Consider the following 12,166-nt stretch of genomic DNA (forward strand, 5'->3'; position numbering starts at 1 on the left):
ATTAGTATAACTACACCAAATGCAAAATAATATATTTGTACTTCCTTCTGCAAAACAGTCAGAATGAGCAGCCAGCGCGCGAATAATTTTTTGGGTCAAAAATCGAGAAAAAATCAGCGTTTAATGAAAGATACTACTCTCGTGCGCGTAAAAATCTCATTCCGGAATATATATCGCAAGCTAAAGCACAATACCTAGCTAAAGATGTTTATCATATAAATACATTTAAAATAAGAGCTAAATTTCAACTGAAACTACAATTCCGACCCGACAGCCTTCTGACTCACTCAATTATTCAAGTAAATAGACCACAATGAACCCTTGATATAACAAAAGGCTATTAGTGACGATTTTGAATAGTCGGCGCTATTGGTAACAACTGTTATACACATACCATTAAATTTTTACTGTCTGCCTGCGATCGCCATTTTGAAAAATTACATATTTTTATCATTTCTAACAAAATTATCAAGAGTTTTTCCACGTGGAACTACAACGGTATCGGACGCATAAAATAAACAGTGCATTTTATACTTAGATTGCGCGAATTGGTGTATTCATCTTACTGAAACTTAAAAACACAGTTTGGTAAAAAAAAAGGAATTTGCGGATATTTTTGCAATTTATCAAGTGTTACCAAGTTGATATTCGATGAATATATTTGGGGATATATTACCGTTCAATTAGCAAAGAAGTCATTTAAAAATATATAAATATCTGGCATTCGACTAATATATAATTATTTGGCCAAGGTTGTACATACCATTTACATATAAATTCTAGGCTTTATACACTAAACATCGAAATTTTCATTTTAAAAATAGATCGCTTGAACAAACGAAAGAGCGATTTCTGTAGTTCATGAAAAATAGCGTCGTCAAATTTCACAATTTTTCTCAAAGCAGGATAAATCGACTCTCGAAATGAACAATCAAATCTCGAAAACTAAATCATTTCCGACTTGCGAGGCTTAAATCTTCACTAGAGCTAGAGTTAAAGGTACATTTTCGAAACGAAGAAATTATTATCAAACAAATTTTCATGTGCTCGTCAAGAAAATGACACTCAACTAAAGCTATGCCATGAGCAACCATTTTGACACACTCCTAAGCACCGTAAACTTTGTGTTCGACTGACTTAATTAAAAGAATCTACATCACGTTCTTCACGCAGTTGCCAGTTCCTTTGATTATGACGCATTCTCTCGCCTCGGAAACTTTTGCGTCAGTATCCGGCTACGCCACAAGACGCTCATAATTTGTTTTTCTTTGGTGCTTCGTTTATCCAAAACCATACTCTCTCTATTCGTTCATCATAACTGCTTTTCAAATTTGTTCTTACCGCACCTTAATATTTCTAAGTCTGTCTACATAGTTCCGATGACACCATGCGTGTATGAAGAATCATTCCAACGAAAGCCTTTAGTACGTTTTTTCTTTTTCTAATTTATTTAAGCAACACCCAAGCAATGAAGCAAGACCATGTATATTGAACCACACGTTTCATGCAATATAACAGTACTCCCGCATAGCGAGAATATAGTATCGCATAGGCTTCGCATCATAACCCACCAATGAAAATCAAGTACTTCGACGAGTAATAATAACAGCTTATTACTCAGATAAAGCGAGCGGAAACAATGAGCCACCCCCATTTAAATTATACTCGGGTATAAGCCCGCGCCTGACGTGTATATGGTATTTTCGGGATATATATTACCGGTACTGGAAATATCCTGAACGATACATTCGCCTTGATGACATTTCACACGTTCTGCAAGTACAGATTGACAGGTAACTATGTAAACTCACACTCAAGATACCACTGTAGTTAAAAATGAGCAGCCACTGGTTGCTGATAATAAATACTGTAATATATCAACATACTAATAACAGGAATCGTGCGCGTCTTCAGTAGCCTAATGGTTGTTCATAAACGGAACAACTATGTACCGTGTCATTGATCAAATCACGTTATATTAGTAGAGCGAAAATTGTAGTTATGTTTCAATGCTTGCAAATTAGCCCTAGAGAATTTAATAATTTTCGAAGTTTATATCATCCTGAAACCTAATAAAATCATATCTGAAGCCATAGTCGAGCTTCCTCATTATCTTACCTATATAAAACTCAGAATGATTGGCAAGTTTCTGACAGAAAATTATGAAATATACTCTGTCCATACATCTGCATTGACTTGGTCGCCTATTCTCGTAGTAACAACCAGGCGAGATTAGTGTATTGGGCATTCCTGCGAGTCCTATCTCATATGCATGGCCCACAGTGCAATGACGCGACAATCTTTCGCGAATCCTCGTCAATTGCGAAACATTGTGTGTCTCTGATTCATTTTTTAATTTATTATTATCACTATTTGTTGGCAATGTTTCATGCATGGCGAAAGAAAATGCCTGAATATCCGACTTCCGTATTTATGCGTTGTTACGCGCAATTTCCTCATACTGCGGTGAACCCAATATAAGATTATTTACAGTATCTTTCACGACAAGGAAATGCATACAAAATATACAAGCTGAATGATGTTATATATATATATGTGAACTGTGCTCGGGTTATAATATTAACTAACTATGGGAAAACGGTAAAGATACAACTCCTGATCGCGGTCCCGAGCGCTAGCCAAACGTGGATTGCAAACAGTGACCACCACACTGTTCATGATGTATGGAATTAGATCAGTGGTTAATAACTATCCATCTACATCAGAAGTGTGCAACCTGCAGGAGGGCCAGATTATTTAACATATCTTTTCTAGTAGTTTCAGGCACAAAGAAATATTTTATTGTTTTTACGGTACGTTCGGGGTCCTTGCAGATATGGTGAGTTAAAACGCACAATATTCTGAAGAAAAACGCTATTCAAATTTATTATCACCCCGACTTTAAACGAATTCAGTGAGAAACACGTTTTAATAACATTGTTATAGGTTTTGCGACGCTAATGGATTGGAATTGCTCGGACGTACAAGATTAACTAAACTAAAGACCCCTTCGCGGGTCGCTGTTTGCACACTCGGATCTATGGATCATTACCGCACTCACGGAGAAATAAGCCGACGCCTGAAGATTATTTTGAGAAGAGCATATACACATGACAACCACAGCCAATATATTTTCACAGCGTTTTATGGCATTTTTTTCAATCTTTACAATAATGTTTTCCCCCTCTCATCCTATAGCCGAATCACTCTGGCATAGCGACCATTTATTTGACTGCTGGCATACCAGATGTAAAAATTTTATTGCATCGATGAAATTAGCTAAAACATGATTTAAATTCACTAAATGACCCAGCTTTTACAGCTTTCTGTAAATTATCGAAAAATTGCAAATAGTGGTGCAAATTATGTAAAGTAAGCAGCAATGGTGCCAAAAGCTCATTTACTGAAACTAAGTGATGGATATACGACCTTGTATGGCGTGTACACGTATAACACGAACAACTCTTTAAAAGTGGTTCAAAAGAATCTTTATAAATTTCATCAGAAAGATCTAATGTATTTTTACCAAACTCTGAGAATTTTGCACCATTTGATGTAGAAATATTTTTAGTTTCAGTGATATGATTGGAATCAGGTATACTGAAAACTATTGCAGTATTTTTCTGCGCTAAATTTATTGCAAAGGATGTATCAAATACATCAATTCCGCACTCGATTAATTTAATAACATTCAGTGGTGATCGTGCTCCGTGGATAAACCTTAAAAAATGAAGAACATATGTTAAAAAATATTACTACTCTTGAGAATGGAAGAACAATTTCTGCTATGTGCAATTTCTGGTAAAAAGACCTTAACTGCTTTCAGATCCTAAGCAATCAATATTCGATAGCAACATTGTACAACAGACACTTTAGGGTCCTTTTCCAGTTTGGTAATATTATACTTTTGAGTGCATTACTTGGACAGTTGTTTCTTATATATTTTTCAATAATTTTTTTTTATGGAACATTGTGAAACTGGTTTTGTCTTTTATGACAAAAGAATATCACTTTTGCTATTATTTTATTATTTTTCTGCATATAAACGAGATTTCACTAGTTGATAAGACATCGGAATATTTTCCCACATGGATTTACTCTTTTCCTTTAAAATTTTTGATCACAGGTATACCTATCTTCAATCAGATGTCACTGTATATGTTTTAAGGTAATTCATATTTAGAATACATAATATAAATAGTATTGGCTTGTAAATAATAAATAGCATTCGAATTACCTTGGTTTGTCTTGAGGTAGTCCTTCTAACGAAGCTTTAACAAGATCGATGGTATGTGTTGATATTGGCTTGTCTGGTGAAATCCCATCGACCAAGAAACCAGAGCATTTGTCAACTACAAAATGATTATGATTATGATAATGATTATTTCACGATGTAACTAATTTGATCAAATGTTATGATACTAAGTTAAGTGCGAAATGGTGATCTTTAAAACTGATCAACACAGCAGATATAATATTCAATCTTAAACAATAGTTCCCAAAGTTGATAGACTGTAGGGCAAAATTAAAAGAGGAAGGATATTTGCGGGCCAAGAGAAGGAAGCGCACACAAGATGCAGGTAAAATTGAATTGTTATGGATCGTGCTTGAACTGTAATAATGACATTACAATTAGTATTATAGTGTTGAACTATTTCATTTAAGTTTGGCGGGCCATATGAAATCGGTACATGGGTCGCAATTTGCCCAGAGGCTGCGGTTTCGGAACCACTGATCTAAAACAACATCCAGCATGACATTTTTGGGACAAGTGCGTAAACACCTTTGGGGTAAATAATACATAGAGGAAGATTCTTTTAAAATTTGAAACTAGAATTCGGTTGGAAACCGAAGATTTATCGATCGAAGGTTAGGGGATCCCCCAATACATAGTCTTCCTCCATAGTAAAACCGTGTGTCCCATCACTAATTAATTCAAAACTCGTTAATTATTCGACATAATCCATCCAAAATCAATAGGCCTCTGATCCGAGCTAAGATGAATGCACATGCAAAATTTGGAGCAGATTAAACCTCGCTTTCGTGAGATATCGCGTGTATCTAACACACAGACAGACAAATACCTATCAACATACTTACCGATCAAGATCGATAAGTAACAATTTAAATACAATTAAACCTTGTTGCATACAATACACTAATGTCATACATAAATAACATTTTTTACTTGTACTATTCTCTTTAATAAGATGTAGAGCACTGATTGCGTATTTCTTTCTCAATTCAACAGAATGTCCTCCTTCCAATGGTACAATGAAGTGTGAATCTTGTAGCCTGTGAACGACAAATGTATCTTGTGCATTACTTAATTGAATACAAGAGGGGCTCATTTATCTTTTACATTAAATGTGAAAATCACTAAAAGTGTAACTGGAATTTAGTAAAATGCAATTCTATAATTCTACTTCTACTATAATGATTTATAGCCCCAGTAGCTCTTGACACTTTAATGATCGTTCTTCGCTAACAGATAGGATTTACATATTCATCCCGGGGAAGAGGATAGCTGAAAGGACGGCTTAATCATATGGCGAACCATGGCCGGTTATCAGTCCATGTCGGGTATGGGATTAGTTGGCCAGTTATTAGTTTTCGGAAGCATGGACTTGATGAGGGAACCACCCTACAGCGGTGAGGAGTCCAACAATCCTCTCGCACATAAATATCCCTGTATGGGATTCGAATCTGGGAATTCGAAACCCATGTGGGGTAATCAGGTGCGGCCGTATTCCTAACGCTTAGTATGATGCGTCACACCGCCGAGCCTATCTCTATATACGGATAATGGTGCGATGTTCCTAATGCTTTTTTCTATAACAAGTTTGCACAAAGCAAGGACCCAAGTGCTTGATAAAAAATTTGAAAAATACCAACAAAAGGTTAACGCAATGTGTAAAGCATCCAGCCAGTGAGTGGGGGATTTTTTCTTACCGTCGCTCGCTCAAGTTTGCATAGAGAGAAATATGTATACCTTTCATTCTCCTTATGCAACTTTAAACTTTGTTCCAAAAATTTCAACGAGTTTGCAAAAGATTTTGACACGCGCTTGTTAGAAACATCTTCAGCTATTGTGTCTCCATCAGCTAATACTTCGAAAATATCAGGGGTCAAAGTTGAAATTAATTGCAAATGTTTTTCAACGTCCAGAGCGATCCTACCTTTGTTTCCCCAAATTGAAACTGCCTGTAAAAGAAAAAATTGAAAAGGAACTACTAATACCAAAATTATTTCATATTACAATCAAAGCAGACATAAGTGGAAAGGCAGTTTGATACAACTTTTGAATAAAACCATTGTTAAAGAATATATTGAATTCGAAATCGGGCCTTATAACTTGCATAAACCATTGACTGGCAAGTTCACATCAGGCATATAAATTCTATCATATTCATATACACCCAGTTGCTCGATCGCTGTAATTTAACTTGCCAACAAAATTAATAAAAAGAACATCTCTGGGGGAATATTTCTGCATAACGAGTAAGTTCAATATCGAAATTTAGATTTAATATTGACAGAGTAATTTAATGTTTTGATATTATGATCAACATAATAGCAACAGAAATCCAAAACGAACCATCCTATACCATAATTTTATCGCCTTTTCTGCATAACGAAATTTCTAAATCATTGGATATACATTATCTACATTATCCATATTCTGCATGTTCTCGGCCTTGTTCTGCAATGTGTGCCCTCCCAAATCAATGAGTAAAATTGTCACAAAGTCAGTGACAGCTGCTGTAGAAGACTCATCTGATCCGATAACTTGACTTTAAGCTGATTCATGTTCACTATGTTCAGGGTTGCCATAACGTCCCTATTTCTAAGATTAGTCCTTATTTTGAGGGCTTATGTCTCAGAAAATATTTTTGTCCTTGTTTAAAAGAAACGTCCTTATTTTGACATGTGTCCTAAATCTTATTTTAGGGGTAGATGTTCTTATATCGTGTTTTTAGATTGGTTAATTCGAATGATTCATCTGCTAGAAATGATATCAGAACCTCATTGATTTCTACATGCATTCATGACATAATAACAGCAAATTAATTAACCACAAGGTCAAAACAATACCCTACCGGCAAAGATCAGTTCATGTAACTTGAACCAAAATACAGTAGAGAATCTAATTTTAATCTAATTTAATTCTACAAGTGGAAGTGAACTCGGAAGTGAGATGGAACAGATAGTTTCTAAGAGTAAAGAACTGCTGGGAGGAATTCTTTCTAGTGCAAAGTATGATTAGACACGGGTGGCACTGGCATGAATACATTTCGTTTATTACATTGCGTTCTTTGTTATCTTATTATTACGCCTCCTCGATGTCCTTATTTTTGGGTTCATATTGATGGCAGCCCTGACTATTATACAAGCATACTATCTTGAAACCCCTAATGGTGGCTATGGGTATTTATTTGAGCTTTACCAGATCTTTGAAGCCATTAGTTAGTAGGACTCTACCACCTTTGCAAAGAGGAATAAAATTACCTGATATATATTACCTGACTTCAGTTTTTTGTAATGACGAGCAACAATATCAATCGCATTCAAGAGACAAAAGTTTGTATTCTACAGTATGAAAAGCAAATAAAAATAGCCAACCTATGATTGAATTACCTTTGTTGTATTTTGCACAGCATCTGGTTTGTTGCGAGTCTTCAGGGATAAAAGTGGGTCTTGGGTTGATACATACAGAAGAGAAGATTTTGACAATCTCATCAATTCACCACTCCATCCAGCATAGGATGAAAATATTGATTCATGATCAATGACTGACTGTACAGGAACCTAAATTGTATTGATAAATAAATTATTATTTTAATGTTTAACTTAATTCTAAGTTATGCTCGTCTCCCTAGTATCTCTGCATTCTGTTTGTCCCTTTACTTTTTATGTTGTTTTGATTTACGTCGGAGAATCAACATAAGAATTGAATGATTATGCCCAATGACTTTCAGGTAGGATTTTCATATTTATTTCAAGGAGATAAAGGATGGAGAATCATATGTAAAACCACAGCCTTTCGTTAGGTTACTTCGACCAAGTCGAGTATGGGCGTATTCAACTTAACAGTTAATTGTTTAAGATGTATTAACTTGGATGGTGCAGGAAGCTACGGGGTTATGTGAACAACCCTGCGATGATGAGTAGTTCAGCAACGGTCTTACTACTTACTGAATACAGCGCGAAACACCGCAAAGAGCGCAAAACAGCGCAAAACAGAGGGAAACAGCGCAAAACAGTGTGGAAACAGCGCAAAACAGCGCGAAAGAGCGCAAAACAGAGGGAAACAGTGTGAAGCAGAAAAAAACTTTGCAATGAGTTCGGGGCACCTTGTTTTGAGTTGGAGTACCACGGCAGCAAATTAAAAACACAAACCAACGTATGTAGCCAGTAATGCTGTAATGGCAGGTCTGCCCCTGCTGGTGACAAATTTTGGGTACCATAATTTAGGACATTTTCCATAAGGATATGGTTGGCTTCAGGGTTAGGGTTAGGTAAAAAGGGACCTCCAGAAGTATGTGCACCAAGATGGCGCACAACCTGAAAATAGTATGTGTGTGTGTGTGTAGCGGATTCAGGTTGTGCGACATATTGCTGCACATACCTCTGGAGCACCAAAAAGGTAGATAAAATTTCGCATGATGACCTATAATCCGGTACATAACCTTGTAAATATGCCGGAAATAGCCGTGGTTCTTTCGTGACAGGAGGTGGTAATGACTGCGTCTCCTGTTTCCCTCTGTTTTGCGCTGGTTTCCTTCTGTTTCGCGCTGTTTTCCTCTGTTTCGCGCTATTTTGCGATGTTTTGCGCTCTTTGCGGTGTTTCGCGCTGTATTCAGTAAGTAGTAAGACCCGTTCAGCAATCCTGTAGCCAGCTGGCACAATTTCATTCTTCATGGGATCCTGCAAACCCGAACAGGTTAATTTGCGGTGCAATGTTAAACGTATTCCAAACACTTAGAAAAATTTTAATGTAACTGACAGAAACCTTTTATGAAAAATTATCTTAACATGTTAGGATAAGGATATGATAGGATTTACATATTTATCCCGGGGGAGAGGAAAGCCGATAAGACGGCTTATCCATATGGCGAACCACGGCCTCTCGTCCGGTTACCATTCCAAGTCGGGTATGGGATTAGTTATATATTGTTTGTTTTCGGAAGCATGGACTTGGTGGTGGAGGAAGCCGTAACCGACCAGCGGTTACGTGAACCACCCAACGACGGCGAGGAGTCCAGCAATCCTCTCGCACATAACCATCCCTGCATGGGATTCGAACCTGCGAACCCACGCAGAGTAATCAGAGGTGCGGTGGCGAGCGTATTCCTAACGCTTAGCCCGTTGAGCCACACCGCCGCGCTGTTTTGCTGGGCCAAGCCTCACCTCTGTAACATCAGGATGCAAATGCACTGGAATGTAGGAATAAGTTTCACGAGATAGATTTGGCACAGTACCACAATTTGTTGATAGCATACACGTTGGAAAGAGAGTTTTCTTTTTAACCTAAAACAAAGGAGTATGGGTGAAAATATTTGTACTGCTAGCCAGACTTTATATAAACTTCAGAAATCTGTAAATTGGAATGATCAAGTTATTCTCACCCCGTTTCTTTCGTTGCAAAAAGTCCCATGTCTAATACCTTTGACTGTCACAATATCAGTCTTCATACTGTGAAATGACCGTATCGTTTTATAGTAGGCGAGGCAATACCTAAGCGAACGCCTGTTTTCAGTTAACCGTGAACCTACCACATGCGTTCATCATGGAAATCGATAAACGAATTTCATATTGATTTGTTCCTCTTAACTTTGAATAAAAAATTGTTACTCACACAGTGCGCTGTGTTTCGGCATATTACACTAAGCGCAACAAATGATATGACATTCGGTAATATTATTGAGTTGTTTACTACGTGTTGCGTTCGTTATTGTGTCTTCGGCTCGGTTAGTGAAAGGAAAGACTGTTCAGGTGCGGGTGTTTGGCCGCAATTTTCAGAAGTTTTGAGATGTTTATAAAAAGTAATGGCTGCCGAATCTGATGATGAAAATGAGGGACGTACTTGTAGTCCAGAATTGAAGCGATCCAACATTTTGATACTTCAAAATATTGGAGTATGTTTGTTTACTTTTTATTGCATCTATTTCGCAATGTCTGCTTTGATGCACGGAGTGTTTCATGTTGAATCAACATTTGATGGACGTCAGCCATTCAATTTTGTAGCCATGTCAAACCTGGACTTTTCCACTGGCTCAGTAGAAAGCGTTGGTAAGTATAGAAAATAGAAGTAGGTATAAAAGGTTGAGACTGGTAATTTAAAACCTACCTCCAGACTTCTGAACTTTTACAATTAAATTCTTTTCAGCTTGTTTCCTTGCTATGGAGCTGACATATTTTTGCACCACTCTTTTGATATCATTCTACCTTTTGTCTCGTGTTTGGGATTATGCAATAACAATCACCTTTGTGCACCTAATCCTCAGTTGTGCAGGTAACTTTTAATCATATTTTGCATTCTGTTTGTTGTGTGCATTTAGTTTTCAGACTGGTAGCCGGACGAGTGGCTATATTATCATCTTTCTTCTCCCCCAAGATGAATATGTAAATCATTATTTTCTGACATATTGAGAAGTGTAATTTTTCAAAAGTAGATGCGACTTATTATTTAGTCCAGTTATAGTTCTATTGAAAATGAAGGTGGTCCAACACAAAGACATGTAGATTATCTTCTTTATTCTTAAATATTGCAGTAATGATGGCATTACCAACAACATGGCAATGGTGGTGTTCAATTGGAATTGGCACATTATGGATGATAACAATGGGTGAATGTATTTCCTTTTTCCTACGACGAAAAAAGGCAAGAAGAGCTATTGGGAATTCTCTAGTTCTGCCTAGTAGTAATAATGATAATAAATCGTAAAGTTCAGTGTTAAAATTCTTTGTATCTATAACTGTGTATAATATAGTTTTATCAAACTATCACAAGTTTCCTTCAGTACTGCTGTATTTATAAAGTGCCCAGAAGCTTTTTTAATATGCTGCTACCAATTATATGTAACAATCATCTAAAATTTAGTTATTTTCCCAAAAAATTACCTATTGAACGATGATTTATTCTGATCTGGTCAGTGAATATTACACGAGACTTTAACCCAGAGGTGTGCAACCTGCGGCCCAAATGCAGCCCACAAGGAAAACTTGTACGGCCCGCCTAGAAGTGCCATTTTGATTGGTGTGCGGCCCACGAAACAACTTTTTAATTTAATCTGGTAATTCCAATCTCTTTGCGTTGCAATGCCAGTCAAAGTACGGCCAGGGGTTTCATCCAGTTATTTGTATCTGGCCCTTGTGTATTGGAGGTTGCACACCCCTGCTTTAACCCATTCAAAAATCCATCTGCGGGATCAAAAATTAAACTTCGCTCCCATTATGAAATATAAATTTATCAGTCATATCACTGTGACTGCTTTATATTATTTTATTATGTGTCTCAACTTTAAAGCCTTAACATTTTGACAATACAATCATATGAAACTGTACTGCCAAGTAATTGCTTTAATTCATAAAGTGCTATTTTCTTGCCTCAATATCATTCCTATTTCAATTTCTGTGTTCTTGCCATTACCTATATTTACGAGTGGACATTGTTAACTGTGACTGAAATTGCACGTTTTATATTTTTTAGTTTGTGTTATTGTAAAAAGATGTTAATAAAATAAAGAGTACCTAATTTTGAGAAGTGTCCAGCTATAACAATATAGGCAAGTTGACGTTAGTTGTGCAGAAGTCACACTCAAAATCAGTTATGCGGTGAATATGGTTTTGTACAATTAACATCTAGTGTTCGAACAGAGAAGAAAACCATAACAATTTTGAATTTCCTGCCATATTAAAAACTATGCGAGACTTTTTCTAATGGACATTATCCATAATTTCGCAGCTATCCTGCCATATTAAAAACTACCCTCCAAGAATAAATATGAGAGACATTTTCTAATGGACATTATCCATATTTCGAAATATTAATTCAGCGATGTAACGCATACGTTTAGGTGATTGAGTAGGCTTTGTGATAAATCTATCTTTCACACAGCGCATCATAAAATCGAATCTACGCTTTATGCGTTCCCATCTCAAG

The 12,166-nt window shown here is 36.6% G+C and overlaps 2 protein-coding genes across 2 annotated transcripts; one reads left to right on the forward strand and one right to left on the reverse strand.

Moving 5' to 3' along the window:
* Positions 1-3,231: 3,231 nt before the first annotated feature.
* LOC120333634 (queuine tRNA-ribosyltransferase accessory subunit 2-like) lies at positions 3,232-9,785 on the reverse strand. The gene is made up of 7 exons (XM_039400976.2): positions 9,630-9,785; positions 9,412-9,531; positions 7,639-7,809; positions 5,993-6,204; positions 5,189-5,295; positions 4,238-4,352; positions 3,232-3,720 (listed from the first exon to the last, which is right to left on the reverse strand). Exons 1-7 carry the CDS (start codon positions 9,693-9,695, stop codon positions 3,276-3,278), a joined length of 1,236 nt encoding a protein of 411 aa, XP_039256910.2. The 5' UTR covers positions 9,696-9,785; the 3' UTR covers positions 3,232-3,275.
* Positions 9,786-9,938: 153 nt separating this feature from the next.
* Positions 9,939-11,758, forward strand: LOC120333635 (putative transmembrane protein 244). The gene is made up of 3 exons (XM_039400977.2): positions 9,939-10,293; positions 10,391-10,516; positions 10,776-11,758. The coding sequence occupies exons 1-3, from the start codon at positions 10,050-10,052 to the stop codon at positions 10,946-10,948; spliced, it is 543 nt and encodes a 180-aa protein (XP_039256911.2). The 5' UTR covers positions 9,939-10,049; the 3' UTR covers positions 10,949-11,758.
* Positions 11,759-12,166: the final 408 nt, after the last annotated feature.

The sequence above is a fragment of the Styela clava genome, chromosome 15 (assembly GCF_964204865.1).
Source record: "Styela clava chromosome 15, kaStyClav1.hap1.2, whole genome shotgun sequence".
In the NCBI taxonomy this organism is placed as follows: domain Eukaryota; kingdom Metazoa; phylum Chordata; class Ascidiacea; order Stolidobranchia; family Styelidae; genus Styela; species Styela clava.

What these genes read in the sequence shown, in the direction of transcription:
- LOC120333635 (XM_039400977.2), top strand. Translation starts at nt 10,050, where the DNA reads ATGGCTGCCGAATCTGATGATGAAAATGAGGGACGTACTTGTAGTCCA. An exon ending in TGGCTCAGTAGAAAGCGTTG is followed by an intron (nt 10,294 to 10,390) that starts GTAAGTATAGAA and finishes AATTCTTTTCAG; the next exon opens with CTTGTTTCCTTGCTATGGAG. An exon ending in CCTAATCCTCAGTTGTGCAG is followed by an intron (nt 10,517 to 10,775) that starts GTAACTTTTAAT and finishes TAAATATTGCAG; the next exon opens with TAATGATGGCATTACCAACA.
- LOC120333634 (XM_039400976.2), bottom strand. Translation starts at nt 9,695, where the DNA reads ATGAAGACTGATATTGTGACAGTCAAAGGTATTAGACATGGGACTTTT. An exon ending in TTGCATAAGGAGAATGAAAG is followed by an intron (nt 5,296 to 5,992) that starts GTATACATATTT and finishes TGTCGTTCACAG; the next exon opens with GCTACAAGATTCACACTTCA. An exon ending in TATTAAAGAGAATAGTACAA is followed by an intron (nt 4,353 to 5,188) that starts GTAAAAAATGTT and finishes ATCATTTTGTAG; the next exon opens with TTGACAAATGCTCTGGTTTC.